Raw genomic sequence first — 17,245 nt, forward strand, 5'->3', positions numbered from 1 at the left:
TTTTAAATATTGGGTAAGTTTAAGATCTTATTTCACTGGCGTTTAAATACCAGCTTGCTCAAGCATACCAATATTGTTAAATTTGCAAAACTTATTAGCTTAAAATACAAATATGTAATAGTAATAAAAATATATGAAAGTATCTTTTTTATGAATTTGCGATGAAAAAAATGTTTTTCGCTGTGATGACAAAGTTGGGATGTCATTACTTTAAACATTCGTTTAGAACATTCTAGCGCATCTTAAATCACACTAGAATATCTATAAATGCACAGAAGCTGTATTTAACAATAACAATCCTAAGCAGTTAGATATTGAATTTAAATGAACTAAACTTAATGACTTTTACTGATTACACTGTAAACAAACCACTGCAAAGTTTATGTGATCACACTGCATACAGACTTCGTCAAGTTCAAAATAATGTTATATGTACTATAGAACAGTATGACCTGGTAACTTTTTATTATTCAATGGGCTTGATAGTCTACCTGATTTAAAAAAAGAAGAGTTATTGTTTTTAACTTGCCTTGTTCCAATTAAATTTTTGGAAAACACCTGCTATTTGAAGGAACCCAAAACCTTCATCTAGTTTCATATTGTCAATCTTTAAGATTTTAATTCGAAAGTGAATTAAATAATTTGATACTCATCGAAGTACATATATATATATATATATATATATATATATATATATATATATTAGATCTTAATTCATGGACCAGGTCTGGTTAAAAATATGGTTTTGCTAATTGCCTTATTTGGTTAGAGAAGAAGCTCGAAAAACATTTAGACAACACATCCATAAGGTGTTGTTTGGAGATGTTTTTATGGCAATACTCGCTCTACATCTAAGGTTCAAATGTTTTACTGTTTTTTTAAAGAAAATTGCCCTAGATTAATCAGCAAGAATACACATCATACAAAGACTGCCGTCTCAGTGCAGAGCTCGAGTTGTTATAAAGATAGAAACTGTAATCTTTGCACGGAGAAATTTGAATAGAAAAGCAGAACATCTGCCGAGAGAAGGCTATCGAGAGTTGTTGGAATTACCATTTATCTCCTTCGGGTAAACAGTATCTCCAATCACTCTTGAATGATGGATAAGCTCATTTATTTGTTAAAAATTTTACTCTTATAAGTATTTTTTTAAACAAGATTTTATCATCTAAGAAGTTTTACGCTTCCAACTTTTAAACAAAGATAACCAAAATAACTTATGATGCTTTGTTCTCTCTACGAGCACTTATTTACATTCTCTCTACGAGCATATAGTTACGTTGACTTACGTTATAACCTATTTTTTGTTAAAATATTGCAAATAGAAATGTATGAAATGCTAAAACCTAAGCTTCCATGACCAGTTTAATTGAATGAACTTTTAAATGACCAGTTTATAAGTTAAAGTATAATTCAAAATGAATTAAAAATTGAATTTAAAAAGAATTTCATATTGAATTTAAGATAAATTCAAATGACCACATAAAAACAGTTTATAGGTGGAACAATAAGTAACAATGAAACCAATTGTAGTTAGATTAAAGAGAAGATTCTAAAATCTAGACTACTGAACTGATATTAAAAAGTGAATGAGATCTCAATTCTAAATCTCAACAGCTATAAAAGTTTATAGGTACCTCAGTGTTAGATTTAGAGCTCTGCGTTAGCCTAAAAAATTCCGACTTTGTCGGTTCGGAACGTAATTATACCTAATGTTACGACCTAATGTCGAAGTCGAACCGTAATCTAACCTAATGTTACGACAAAGTCAGAATTAAGTCGGTATGAACCGTAATCTAACGTAATAGTTCGTAATAAAACAAGACAAAGCTTTTAGTCAAAGCTTTAAAATGATTTATTGCAGTTTAAGTCATAATATAATTCATTTATTCAATTTACTAAAACTAGATTAGGATATCCAAGATTCAACATCAACTCATAAATTTCATCATCACGCAAAAATCTTAGTTGAAACCTTGAACCAAGGTAGATTACGCAAAATTACGACAGCTTACGATTCATAGCGCGGGAAATTCAAATGTTACGACTTGACTCGGAATGGAAGTCAGAATTTCCAAGTTTGTTACGAGTAGGTGTCGAAATTCCGACAAAAAAGTCGGTACGAACCGGAATCGGACGGTCGTAACGCAGAGCTCTAGTTAGATTCCATAAAAGAAAAAAAGACAGGAGTGTGGTATATATAAGATAGATAAGCAAGTGAGCTTAGCTTGCTAGAAACGAAAAATTGTAATTAAAGGGACAATATTTAATTTTTTTGTCCTACTTTTTTGTCTCATTTAAGGGGGTACACATTAAAAGACTAATTTGTTAGCTTCTTTTAATTAATTAGCGTTAAGGGTGCTGGACTTACCATCGACTTTTAAACGTTTTTCTCAGTCTTTTTAAAATTTTATTTAAATAGATATTTTAGAAAATTACAAGAAATTATAAACTTGGCCTTTTAAAGTATTATATAGATAAGTGTAATAATTATTTTTACAGTAGTTAATTCATAATAGCTCTACAAAATACTTCAGTAATATAACTGCAACAAATACTGTGGAAATAAATAAAAAACAAAATAAAATAACAATAAAAAAAAAAGTAAAGCTCAACAACTTTGTTAAATCATTAAAGTTTAGAGGAAGTTTTTTCAGAAGTAAATCAATATTGAGAAATGAGCTTTGTTAAATAAAATCTGTTTGTTTAGATGATTCAGTGCTTCCAAAAAAGATTTTTATCATAAAAATAACCCAAAACTAATTTCTTAACTGGAAAAATGAAAATCATAAATATAAAACATTATAAACATTTTAAACAACAACTTGATAACAGCTATATGATACCTAATAACTTTTTATCATGAGCACTCAATGAACTGTAAAGATTCAAAGTATGATAAGTTTTATCGAAATATTCATGAAAAAAACATCGCATACGCAATCCAACTTCAAAGCATGGTTGTTCTTTTAAATCATCCTCCATGTATTTGGCCACTTTAAAATTTACCCGGTTTAAAATGGATAAAATGTCTTCTTTGTCATAAAAAAATTTCATGACTGATACCAATTCTTGTATAAACCATGAACCTAAATGTGGTGTTCTAAGAGCAGTATAGCCTGCTACACATGGGTAAGCAATAAGAAAATCACTCAATAAAGGTATATCAAATTTATATGGTTTAGATTGAATCTTTTTAGAATCTTTTATTCCATCTCGTCTAATGTCATCTTCTTCTCCTCTGCAAGCTTGCACAATAAAGAACTTTGGTTTCCTCTCAAAAGCAGGAGCTTTGTCAGCTTTAAAAAACTTTAGTAGGTGATTTATTTTTATTCCTTTCTGAGAATCAACACCCATTATTCCAGCTTCTGAGCCATGAGTTAGAATTATAACAAACAAAGCTGAGAATGGGAAAAATTTCAACTGAGAGATGGAATAAATAATATTAATAATTTGTTGCCTAGGTAGATTTTTTTTTGACATTACTTCCCAACCTAAGGTTTCTTGGAAAAAGTCTTCCAAAGCTTTAACATCCTGTTCCGAACCACTTCGAGTAGGATTATCATCAAAATTCTGATTATTTATAATTAATACAAAACCAGTGCTCATCGTGCAATAAAATTCCTTGTTCTCATGTAATGCTTCCACTACTGACTCAAATACTGAAGAAAAAAAAATGTTAATCACACTTACAGTATTTATATATACACTATACAGTAGTTATAACAGGTACTTTAAAAGCGCATCCTGCATAAACATGAAAGTAAATGAGCAATATAGATAAAAAATATATATATATTTTTGATATATAAGTAATTGTAATAATGGAATAAGTTGTAATAGTTTTAATGAGTAAATAATCTACATAATTTTTAATAAAGTTTATTAACCATACAAACTTAATTGCCAAAATGTTGGCAGCTTTATCATTTGTAAAAATTTAATTAGTTGTTCATCCTCAAGTTCTTTAATGATTTAATGGTCATTTTAAAAACTTAGAAAAACTTACAAAAGAAACAAGATAATCTAACCTTTCTCTCTTGACTTATTAACTTCATTAATATTTTGTATAAATTCTATGAGAAAACTCACACAACTTAAAAACATAAATTACTAAATTTAGTAGAAAAATATTTTACCTTCCATTTCCTTTGAATGTTAAGTATTAAAGTTAAATCTTACCATTATCAAAACGAATTAGATCACCTAAAAAAAAAAAAATGTAATACATGCATACCATACCATACCAAACAAACATACCAAACCATACCATACATTAGCAAACTATAACATACCATACATACATGCATACCATAACATACATAGATACGTATATAGTAAGGTAATAAGTTTTATATACTCACAGATTACAGATGGAACATTCCCGACTACTTGATGTTCTAGATAGTTAAGCAAGTATGAATTAAAATCTGAAAGAAAGTACTACTCATTGGGTTGCTTTAAAAAATTGTGATTATATTGATAGATTTTTTATATATATACATACTTGATAAAAAAATCCGTTAAAATTATACTTACGCTTTTCTCCGTTAATAGAAATAGCAACAGAATTTACAGGACCAAAAAACTTTATATCTGACATGACTTTTAGAGTGAACTTTAGTGAAATTCAATAGAATTTTCATAAAGTAAATTTATTAACAAAATTCATTGTAATTAAAAACCTGAGATATTTCCTGAAGTTTTTCCTAGAAAATCTCCCTCCGCTGTAGTAAAATATCTGATTTTATTGACCTCCACTGTGCCTAAGTTTGATTATAAATAAAATAAGAGACCGCCGATCCAAGAATATCTATCGGTTGCCGGATTGTGCATCCATCTTTGCAGATCGGTTCAAACCACTGATCTCAAAATATAACTGGATAGCGTATACGAAAATATTTTTTGAAGCCAGTTTTGGCCTCCCAAGATGGCGGCGGAATTAAGGAATGGTGATATGAAAATTAAGAAACTGATAATAATCAAGTTTCATATCTTAAGCTCAAATATTGATAAATATATAATTTTCTAAAAAAAATCTAGTTTATTTGTTTAACATAAGATTTTTTTTTCATAAAAATAGCGGAATATTACATATTTACATAAATTTCAAATATAAATATTTTTTTATTTAACAAAACATATTCTTACAATAAGTTGCTCTATATTAACTTTCTGTTTTTCGTTTTTTAGAATAAATATAATAAAATAAAAATTCTCAGTAAAACTTAGTACAAATTTTAATTTTAATTGGCTTAAATTTAGTTTGTTTAACAAAAGTAAAGAAAAAGTATTTGTTTGCTTGTGCAGAAATCTCAAGTTTCAAATAGTTAGCATTCGTTATATAATTTATGTACCTTTTAGTTCTTAACTACCCAATGCTGTGTGCTAGAAGGTTAATAACACAACAGCATGGTAGGCAGCTGATTTTATTTTTAAGATAAAATGTTTTTTAGTCATTAGTTCATCAGATAGGTACTAAAAAGTTATAAATGCTGCATGAACTATTAGCTGAGCACTGTGATTACACACAACTCAGAGGTTCCTTCTAGAGTTATTATATATATATATATATATATATATATATATATATATATATATATATATATATATATATATATATCATATCATAAAGGTATTTTTGATTGGTTTTTGAATAGGATAAGTTTTGTTAATTGCTTCCTAAGATTTTTTCCAGTTATTTTGGCAGTTTGTTTTTTACCCAGGTGATAAAGATATATTTTTGCATAGTTTTCTGAAATAAGTTTAATCAGTGCAAATAAATGGTTATCAGTTATAGCTGAGTCAAACATATGAGAAGTTTGTTCATTAAATATTTTTGAGTAATTAACTGATCTCAAAACAGCACTAGAAATGGCATTTTGAATTCCTATTTCATTTGGAAGGTTGCCATTTATTGAGGCAAGCAACCTTTGGAAACATCTTTCAGTTTCTTCGCATATGATAGCAACACTTTTAGTTGGTTTAATTAAACCTCCTCTGTCTTTGAATTTTAAAAAACTGGTTTGTTCGAAATGATTAGAAAGTACTAATGCATTCCAACATTTAATGCAGATGGTTTATTGTAAATTTACGTATCATAAATTTTTTGATAAGATACATAATGTTGATAATGTTTGATAAAATACAAAATATATGTTATCAAATCATTCCCTTAATGATTTGTTTTGAATAACAAGTTAAAAACAATTGACTCAATTATTGAGAGCTGAAATATTACAAAGAATAATATTTAAGTAAAATAACATATATTAAAAAATAATATTTTGTACTTAATATTTTTATTAAATACTATATCCATTAATTACATATATGTATTAAATAATCCTAGAAGGAACCCCTGAGTTGTGTGTACTCACAGCACTCAGCTAATAGTTCATACAGCATGTACATATCTGGTATCTTGCTACAAAAATTGAAAATATAAAATTTGTCAAAATTGTAAGTAGACACCACTGCTGCTTACCATACAGTCATGTTATTAACCTTCTAGCACACTGCATTGGGTAACTAAGAACTAAAAGGTACATAGATTATGCATAAATATTATTTAATCGTAAATTGCACTTAAAGAGTATATCGAATATTTTGTACCTTTGTATCAAAATAATTACTTTAATTGTCTGATTTTTTTAGAAATCATTTCATTTCTTTAAAGTCATTAAAACTTTTTTTCATAGTGTAGTTTTTCTTTCAAAACTCTATTTATTTTCTTTGTTAACCTGTTATTTGTCTTTGTTAACCTGTGGCAAACGCTTCACGACCATTTCTTTATCGAAGGGAAATATTCCACTATCCTTGAAGTCAGATCTCAAATTATCGCTTTTCAATTGACGTTGCAGTAGAGCAAGAAGACCGAGGAACTGATTTTTTGGTATTGATTCTTTGATGCGCGTTTCTATCTTTAGCGGACGGAAAACAGCAACGTCCAGCGGTTGGAGCAAATGGGAAAGCGTATATTCCGAACTGTCGACTAGCCTTTCTCACGCTTATTCTTCCAGATAAACATTCTTTTATAGTTTATATGACTGTATGAAGTTGCATATGCTCTTGAACCAGGCTTTCGCTTATATTTCCTCGGCATTTTCACCGGCTAAGAATTCAAATGGTTCAATAAATGTATCAGAAGTGTCAAAAAATGCCAAAATAAACTCAATGTAGTCTACGAAGTAACTGTGCTATATTCACAAAAACTGTTGATATACCAAAATTGTTGATATAATAGTCGATATATATTGTTGGTATCTCTAACAAAATTAAAACAGCAGATTATCAGTTTGTTTGTAGGAGTTCAAACATTTTCATTTGCAAAAAATAAATGTGAAAAACACAAATTTTCAAGGTAAGACTCCAAACAAAGATCACTGCGAACTGAAGTGAAGAAACTTAGCTGCAGCAATAAACTTGTTTAAACTAAAATGTTTTAAAACTGCTATTAATCTAAAAAAAAAAAGTATTTTTCATTTGTTATAAAAAACTACTTATAATAAATTTTTAAGAACATTAAATTTTAAAAAAATGTAAATTTGTTAACAAGTCAAAGATAAAGAATACAAAAGTTAGATTTATTTTATAATAGTAAAATATCTTTTATATTATCACTATATATTATCTGCAAAACAAGTTAACATCAGGAAAGGCATATAATTGTAATAAATTGCTCCAACTTCCATACTGTCATATTTACTTATTTATATATGATATTAGGCTTCAATAATGTCATATTTAAAATAGAAAATAACATTATGGAACACTGTCCATAGCACATACGCACATAGAGTGCATTAGTGTATATATAATATATGTATATATATATATCTTATACATATATATTTTTTATATATTTTATATATATATATTTTTTATATATTTTATATATATATATATATATTTTATATATTTTATATACTTTATATATATATATATATATATATATATATATATATATATATATATATATATATATATAATGTACACACGCATGTATATATACACAAATATATATGCCAAGCAAAAAATAAGAATAGGCGAGAAAAGATAATTAGTAATATTTGCTAACTACTGATAAATGCTTGATAAATACTTGATAAATAAAATACTTCAAGTAAAAGCATTTTATTTATCAAGTATTTATAAATATTGTTGTTTTACATGGCATTTCTTTTTCTTTTATATTGTTTAATATTAAATAACTAGTTTAATAAATAGAAACAGCAACTATTTACAACATTGGCACCACAATCATGTACTTAGCAGAGTTTTAACCATATCATGTATTTTAAACCAAACATAAAACAGACAAATAAAGGTAATATATGGATATTTAACAACCATCTCCATTTGTGCCAATTGGATTACAATGTCTTTCTCTCACGTGTTTTTGGTTTTATATTTTGTTGTCTGGCAGATTACAATTTTTTTTCACAACTCCTTTTTCCGGGAAAAGATATATCGCCATTTTCCAGGAAAGGGCATTCACCCTCTTTTAAATATTTCTTTATATATTAATTTTCTTTTGTGCATTGTTGGTTTTCTAATTTCAAAGCTCCAAAATTAAAATGTTAAATATAAGCAAAACTCATGAGGACTGCAGAAAAACTGTGTTTTTTGTGCCTTCAGAAAGCCGACTGACAACTTACTGCTTTCATAATTAAAAGAGAGCATTTCGTTGTAAACAAAGACATTGACTTTACCGACCAAAGGGTTCTTACTGGTGTCTGTAGTGGTTTCAGAAAAAAGTTGAAAGACTGCAAGGGTGCTAGTGCAGAGTATCCTACATTGTTTAATTTTGATTCCATCTTAGTAAGACCTTTTAAAAGGACAAGCACTGTATGCAGTTGCCTCTCAACAATTAGCCGAGGCCTACCGCATTTCTGCACAGCAGGAACAAGGTATAAAAATCTAAGAAAACTTGCTATGGAAGATTCACAGGGTGCTGAACAAATAACACTTCAAGTGATGAAACTTAAGGAAGCATCCCCATATGGTAAAATCAAACTAAGCCAAGGATCCGGTGGAAGGCCTTTGTCAGTGAAACCAGGTAAGCCAAATTTTTTTCTTTAGTTATATTGCTTTTGCGTAAAAAATTAGACTAATTACTCACTTTGTACCTTCAGGAAGATCTGCTACACAACAGCTGTTTGGACCACAGCTTAAAACAGATAACCTTGTTCAGGTGCAGTTGAATACTGGTCTTTCTAACACAAAAATGAGACAATTGGTATCAACATTAAACCAATCTTCAATAGGCAAAGTTGTTGAGCCAAATTTTGAAAAACGTTTTGCAGCTGTTGGTCGAGTTTTTCAAGATTTTTTTACCACCTCACAAATCAGTATCTCTACTGATAGGACTGAAAAAGAACAAAGAATGTTTGTCACTGCAAAAGTCTTGAGCAACTTGCAAAAAAGGTTGTGAATGCAAGAGATTTGCATTCACAACCTTTTTTGCAAGTTGCTCAAGACTTTTGAATGAAGAATATGACTTTAGAATGACTTTAAAAAATGATCCACCATCATCCATGCCAATTTTTAGAACTACTTTCTAAAAATTGGCATGGATGATGGTGGATCATTTTTTAAAGTCATTCTAGGAGTCACCCCATATGAGACTAACCCAACTCAAAAAAGTTTCAGGCTTCTTCTTCAGGATGTCATGTAAAACAAGCTCGAGAGTTCAAAAGTGTTGTTCACCCACCAATCATTCCAGGAGATGAATCATCAGCGATTCTTGATCTGATTCCACCCATGGTACTGCATCTCATGTTGGGAGTTTTAAATCACATGTTCAAGGGCTTGCTTCAACTGTGACCAGGTGCCAAAGAATGGCCTTTGAAGCTGCACATTAGCATGGAATCATACCATGAGGGTGTTATAAATTATAACTAATTATCAATTTACAACTCTCTTGAGAAATATTATAACCGTCGCGTTATAACTACCATTTAATTTTTTATTGTATTGATCTACGTTATTTGATAGATAAAACCTTTGGAGTTAAGAGGTTATTATTTCAATTTATCTATCAAAAAAAATAAAAAAATAAAAAAAAAGTAATTTTCATGGAGAAATATCTGCGTCCTGAAAGATTTGACGCGAATCCAAATTCTTCAACATCAGGCAAAGAATGGACTCACTGGTTTAAAACTCTCAAAAATTTTTTCTTATCTTCAGAATCTACATCTGACGAAAAGCTAAGAATATTAATAAACTTTGTATCACCAACTGTTTATGAATATATATCCGATTCACTATCTTTTGAAAATGCGATCGACGTTCTCAAATCGTTGTACGTTAAACCAAAAAGCGAAATATTTACTCGGCATCAATTAGCAACACGTAAGCAACAAGCTGGTGAAACACTAGACGAATTTATACAAGCTCTCCGAACTCTTGCAAAAGATTGCAACTTCAAAGCAGTAACAGCCGATGTTTATTTTGATGAGTCTATTAGAGATGCGTTTATCACTGGCTTAAACTCAAGCATAATACGTCAAAGGCTACTGGAAAACACGACACTCACACTAACCTCGGCATTCGACCAAGCACGCTCATTAGAACTTGCTCAAAAGCACTCGGAACAGTACCAATCTAGCGTACCCCAAATCAATGCAATGCATAATGCAAGAAAATACACTGATAATCAGTTAACTTCACCTCCGTCCACAAAACTGTGCTACTTTTGTGGAAACAATCGCCATCCACGCAGTGCTTTTCCTGCTCAAGAAACCACATGTCACAAATATCAAAAACGAGGACACTTTGCAAAAGTGTGTAAATCAAACAAATCATTAGCTGTTACCGAATCCGATGATATAGTAGCAATGATTAGTGCTGGAACAACTAATTGTCTTTCGTACGCAATTCGGAAGGTGGAAATAAATGGGTGGAACTTTTCTGCTTTAATAGATACGGGAAGCTCGGACAATTTTATCAACAAATACATAGTAGATAATTACCAAATCCCATATACGAAAAGTAGCGGCAGTGTATCGATGGCATTATCATCACTCAGTACAAAAATTCAAGGCTACTGTAGGGTAAATATGATTTTCCAAAACCAAAAGTATGCTAATATCACCTTGTCAATCTTACCTAACTTATGCGCTGATATTGGTCAAGCTTTTATTAAACAGCATAGCAATAACAATCCTTATAACAATCCCTTTTGGGGGAATATTACCCCCTTTGTCAGTTTATAGCTTAAAGAAATCGCAAATATCACCTGCAACATTATTTGCAAATCTTTCCAAAGACTGTTGACCGATTGCAACTAAATCCCGAAGATTCAGTCACGTTGATAAGCTGTTTATTCAATCCGAAATTAAGAAATTATTAAAGGACGAAGTTATAGAACCAAGTAACTCACCTTGGAGGGCACAAATTGTAATCACTACAAATGAACGACACAAAAAACGAATGTGTGTTGGTTATTCCCAAACTATAAACAAGTTCACTTACCTCGATGCCTATCCTCTACCCAGAATAGAAGACCAAATTAACGAATTGTCCAAGTACCACTTTTTCAGTACTCTTGATCTTACTAGCGCCTATCATCAGATATCACTTCTAACAGAAGACAAGCCATATACAGCATTTGAAGCTGATGGCAAACTATATCAATTTACTCGCTTGCCATTCGGTCTAACAAATGCCGTTGCTGTTTTCCAACGGAAAATTGACGAATTTATAAATGAGAACTCTTTAAAAAATACCTATGCGTATTTAGATAATATTAAGGTAGCAGGGATGACTCAAGCTGAACACGATTCTAATTTAAAGAAGTTATACGAAGCAGCGAAGGAAAACAAACTTACTTTTAACAGCAGCAAAACTGTAATTTCAGTTAGTTCAATAAATCTACTTGGCTATGTTGTATCTGGTAACAACATAAAGGCAGACCCAGAAAGATTACAACCCCTACTTAATTTACCTTTACCACTTAATGGTAAAGCTTTACAAAGAACTGTAGGACTCTTCTCCTATTACTCAAAGTTTATCCGTAATTATTCTGAAAAAATTCGTCCATTGTTACAGTGTCTAACATTCACACTCAAACAACAAGCTACAGAAGCTTTTAAACTACTAAAGAACGATATTGCAAATGCTGTTGTAAAAACAATTGATGAAACAGTCCCATTTGTTGTCGAAACGGACGCCTCTGACTTTTCGTTGGCTGCAACATTAAACCAAAATGGTCAGCCAGTGGCCTTCTTCTCGAAATCTCTAAACCAACATGAAACGCACCAACCGGCTATTGAAAAAGAAGCATACGCGATTGTAGAAGCTCTTCGGAAGTGGAAACATTATTTGACCGGACGCCATTTTACCTTAGTAACCGACCAACAAGCTGTTTCGTATATGTTTAATCAGAACCATCGAGGCAAAATTAAAAACGATAAAATTATGCGATGGCGTACTGAACTTGGTTGCTACAGCTACGACATACAGTGTTGACCAGGAAAATATAACCAAGCAGCTGATTGTTTAACACGTTCCTCGTGCTCCGCTTTACTGACTAAAAAATTATCAAACAATGACAGCTCACTTTGTTCGTATATTAGTAACAATAAAATAAAATTAGAGGAGCTTCATAATGCTCTCTGCCACCCAGGCATCACAAGAATGAATCATTTTGTCCGCAGTCGAAACTTACCATACTCTATAGAAGAGATTAAAAGTGTCGTAAACCAGTGCATTACCTGCTGCGAACTGAAACCTCGATTCTACAAACCACCCAGTACTCATCTTATAAAAGCAACCCAACCATTCGAGCGCCTTAACATAGATTTTAAAGGCCCACTTCCAACATCAACTAAAAATTGTTACATCTTTACAATTATTGATGAATACTCACGATTCCCATTTGCTTTTGCTTGCCCTGATACTTCTTCCGCATCGGTAATAAAGTGTTTTAAGAATCTTTTCTCGTTATTTGGCATGCCTGCTTATGTTCATTCTGACAGAGGAAGCTCCTTAACATCAGAGGAACTACGTACTTTCCTTCATACTCGAGCCGTTGCAACGAGCAGAACGACACCTTATAACCCTAGAGGAAACGGACAAGTAGAGCGCTTTAGCGGAATAATATGGAAATCAATAACATTAGCCCTCAAATCGAAAAATCTACCAGTCGAGAACTGGGAAATCGTGTTACAAGATGCCTTACATTCGATACGTTCTTTACTCTGTACTGCCATAAATGCAACACCACACGAAAGGTTCTGCAATTTTCCACGGAGATCTACGAACGGACAATCTATGCCAACCTGGTTACTAGAACAAGGGAAAGTATTTGTAAAGAAGCACTTTCAATCTAGTAAATACGATCCCCTAGTAGAAGAAGCCGATCTAATAGAAGCAGAACCACAGTACGCCCACATCAAATATCCAAACGGACGAGAATCTACTGTATCAATTAAAGATTTAGCACCATTAGAAGGAGATAAAAAACTCCCTAATCCTAATCCTGAAAATGCTGACAAAAAGGATTCCGTTCACTCTGAGCATACCCCACAATTAAATAAACCACTAATTACAGACCGAGAAAACTTGCTTGATAGGGTATCTGAAATGGAAACTCATCCAGAAGTACAACCTAGCCCTTTTCCCAGACGTTCTCAGCGAAATCGGAAAGCGCTGCAAAGGTTTGGATTTGAGGACAATTAATTTTATTGATTGGAAGAATGTTATAAATTATAACTAATTATCAATTTACAACTCTCTTGAGAAATATTATAATCGTCGCGTTATAACTACCATTTAATTTTTTATTGTATTGATCTACATTATTTGATAGATAAAATCTTTGGAGTTAAGAGGTTATTACTTCACTTGGACATATAAGTCCACCTCTGGATAATATTTTCAGATATTCATTATTAAGAACATCTTGGTCGGTAGAAACCATTTTTTGACCACAAGATAGACATTTAAATCTTTTTTTCAATTTTTTAGCAATGTAGCCTGCTATAGTAACCGCAACTTCCATGCTATCTTCAAAAAGCTGACACTTTAATATCTCTGAAGACAACAATGCAATATCTTGCATAATATTTTCTAAAGTAGAGTATTCAAATGTTTGATAAATGTTTTCATCCCAGAAATTTATATCTTCCTTTAGAAGACTTCTTACTGCCAAATTTTTTCACTGTTGCAAACTTCTAAAAGACTTACAAGAAATCGACCACTGCTGATTTGTCTATACTTCCTAAAGCGTAGCTCCAAAGGATCACTTTGTAACCTGGAAGTAAGAACAAATGTGTAGCTTTCTTCAAGCAAATCATCAATACGAGATGCAGTTGCACATAATGTTGTGATAAGGAGCATGAGAAGTTTGTTTGGTTAAAATAAAATATTCACATGTTGACCAAATTTCAATCCAATTTGCAATTTCTCTATAAAATGTGGGTTTTTTTATCTCCTTTTACAGCAGCATTGCCGAGCTGATTGGATGTATTAAACATCTGCTTTGAATTAAGTGTGATAAATAACTTATGAAACAATGACAAAAATTGTGCTGCATCATTTCTTTCAGGATAATAACTTAGTATCGCAGCTGTAGTTGTTTCATCAAGAATCGCTAATGCAAGATTAACATCTTGTTTATTGTTTCCAGAATGAGTGACCTGATAATTAACTTCCCTCGCTTTTTTCAAGTTTCCATTTAATAATTAGTCTTTTTCATAAACTTTATGAAATAAATCCCAAGTAATAAAACCAGCTGGAACTTCAACTTTGTCTCTTAAGAAATCAAACGAAAAAGAAGGGAAAACAATTTTTTTTCCATTCAACAAGTTATTCCTAACATTTTTTATTAAATGGATTATATCATATAATAGATATGTTTTTAAAACTCCATTATAAGCTGGATGATAAATAAACAGTTTTCCATCTCCAGTATAAGATTTATGTAATTCTGAAAATGCATTAACATTGGTAAAATGATTATCTGTAACAATAGCTCTTACTTTAAAACCTGATTGGTGCAATGAGGTAATGCACTCATCAATTTCTTTTTTCAACCATGGTCCTGTTGTGCAAACGTCAGGTGATGATCTTACAACATAAGGAATAGCTTTTTGAAGCCCTACAATCATAAAAACAACAATACCTTTATAAAGATTACTTTCTGAATCTTCACCAATATATTTCCCACTTTGATATTGGGCTGCTTTCTGCAGATACATTTCATCCACAAGAAGCACACAATCACTTGATACACAATCTTTTTGTAACAAAACTGTTATAGCTTTATAAGCATTTATATCACTACTTTGGATTTTTCTAAGTAAACTAAAAGATGGTAAAGGTAGTTGTTCTAACAATAACTTATAAGACTGTGCTGAAGTGTGACATAAAATTAGTGCATAATGTATAATGGATGCAGAATATGGAGGTCTGCCTTGAGGAGAATAGTATCTAATTTCATTTAACTCTGTCAAAATTGAATTTATATCATTGGCTTTATTTCTAATATAGACAGGAAAATTTTCTAACATACTACAGTTTGTTAATTTGCAAATATGACCACTACGAAACCATTCAGGTAAAGAAATATGATAGCCTTTACATGACAATGAAACATAAAGATCTTTATTTACAGTTATTGACTCAAAAACAACTGGTATGCCTGATTTTTCATCAAAACATAGTTTATAATAAACAACACTATCATGAATTTTTTAAAATGTAAAGCCTGGTGGAGAATGTTGTTCTGTCAAAGAATCAAGATAAATTATTTTATCAACACTTTGAAAATCTTCAAACTCATCTTTTCCTAAATATCTCAAAGTTGGTTTTTTTCGGGGCAACTTTGGAACCCTTAGAGTTGATGATCCACTTATTTCATCAGTTTGAATAGTTGGAACTGGAAGAAGATTCCATTTTAAGGTACATCTTTTTCCGTAATTAATAAATTTGTCATTAAAATGATTAACACAAATAGCTGAATATTTTGATGGAACCCAATCTTTTCTATTAACAAAGTATATCCATCGTTCTCACAAATCAAATTCTTCAGGAAAATGAAATGTTGACTTTTTTGGACCATTAGAGTAACCAGTTTTACAGTTTGTGACAACACATTTATTAACCATTTTATTACTAAAACGAATCAAAAAAGTGTAAGTTATTGTTAAATATAAAATTCACTTACATTTATTATTGGAATTATCTCCACTTAAATAACATCTCATAAAAAAGCAATTCGACTATATACAGTAAAAATAATAGACTGTCTGTGTGTCTATTTCATTATTCCACTCTCTGGTGGAATATAATGAAACAGGCAATCAGTCAGAATATTATCATTTACATATTAATCAGTTCAGAATACATTACATATTAAATGACTATAAAAGCATAAACCAATGCATGCAAGCAAATATTTATATAGTAATTGTTACAATATTATATTTCAATACTTTATTCAACACCTTTGTATAATACTCACTGGTAAATATATTGTTATTGTTGTTGTTGTTGTTAATAAAACCTTTCATACATAAGTGATAATTTAAAATAAGCCGTAAAAAAACTGGCCTCCTAATTTTTTCCGGAAAATGCAACAAATCAGGCCTTATAATTACAGTAGGCCATGGCTGTGGTAATGCTGGTGTATCTGTATGTGTCTGTGGAGATCTCCTCTTCTTTCCTCTTTCTTGTGTTTGTTCAAAATCAGAGTCTTTAGAAGAAAGCTCATCCAAAATGTCTGTAATTGTTGATTCTTCTTTGTCTTTCCTTTACAATTGTTTACATAAATTCAACTGGAAATTTTTCAAATGGTTTCTTAAAGGACTTATGGTGCTTTCATTGATCAAGTATGTTTTGCCACAGGCCTTACATTTTGCCTTGTTTTATACTACCTTGTTGAAGAATACCCAAATATTAGATAGCTTAGGCATTTGAAAAAAAAAAAAAAAAGAGATAACAAAAATGAAACGAATTAGATTATTTTTCAGATTAAGTTTGCAAGATCGGATCGGACGAATATTTCGGATTACTTTTCGAATTTAAAATCCGCAAAAACTGATTGGATTATTAATACTAGAGCATTCCGCCATCGGAAATTGCGTAAATGCGTAAATTCCGATGGGAGAAATAGTTTATAAAGGTCACTCCGATGTGATTTAATCTTTTTATTTTCCGATATTTTCCGATGGTTTGTGGTGGCTTGCAAAATTTTGCTGCAATTTTGCGAAAACTTCGTAATTATAGATAAATACAT

General features: G+C 30.9%; 2 protein-coding genes and 1 pseudogene across 3 annotated transcripts; 1 reads left to right on the forward strand and 2 right to left on the reverse strand.

Moving 5' to 3' along the window:
* Positions 1–2,693: 2,693 nt before the first annotated feature.
* Positions 2,694–4,876, reverse strand: LOC149894615 (caspase-3-like). 2 transcript variants are annotated; one of them, XM_090095748.1, is made up of 5 exons: positions 4,540–4,874; positions 4,365–4,400; positions 4,183–4,206; positions 4,032–4,076; positions 2,697–3,662 (listed from the first exon to the last, which is right to left on the reverse strand). In XM_090095748.1, the coding sequence occupies exons 1-5, from the start codon at positions 4,601–4,603 to the stop codon at positions 2,836–2,838; spliced, it is 996 nt and encodes a 331-aa protein (XP_089951874.1). In that variant the 5' UTR covers positions 4,604–4,874; the 3' UTR covers positions 2,697–2,835. The 2 variants fall into 2 exon arrangements, with proteins under 2 accessions (XP_089951880.1, XP_089951874.1); XM_090095754.1 differs by lacking the exon at positions 4,032–4,076 and having other exon boundaries at positions 2,694–3,662; positions 4,540–4,876.
* Positions 4,877–10,079: 5,203 nt separating this feature from the next.
* Positions 10,080–12,098, forward strand: LOC149894616 (uncharacterized). The gene is made up of 3 exons (XM_090078745.1): positions 10,080–11,057; positions 11,359–11,965; positions 12,055–12,098. The coding sequence occupies exons 1-3, from the start codon at positions 10,080–10,082 to the stop codon at positions 12,096–12,098; spliced, it is 1,629 nt and encodes a 542-aa protein (XP_089934871.1).
* Positions 12,099–14,683: 2,585 nt separating this feature from the next.
* On the reverse strand, positions 14,684–16,237 carry LOC149894617 (uncharacterized; annotated as a pseudogene).
* Positions 16,238–17,245: the final 1,008 nt, after the last annotated feature.

This window comes from Hydra viridissima, unplaced genomic scaffold (genome assembly GCF_058129835.1).
Source record: "Hydra viridissima isolate aposymbiotic clone 2 unplaced genomic scaffold, HvirCarnegie_v1 scaffold_1, whole genome shotgun sequence".
Taxonomy (NCBI): domain Eukaryota; kingdom Metazoa; phylum Cnidaria; class Hydrozoa; order Anthoathecata; family Hydridae; genus Hydra; species Hydra viridissima.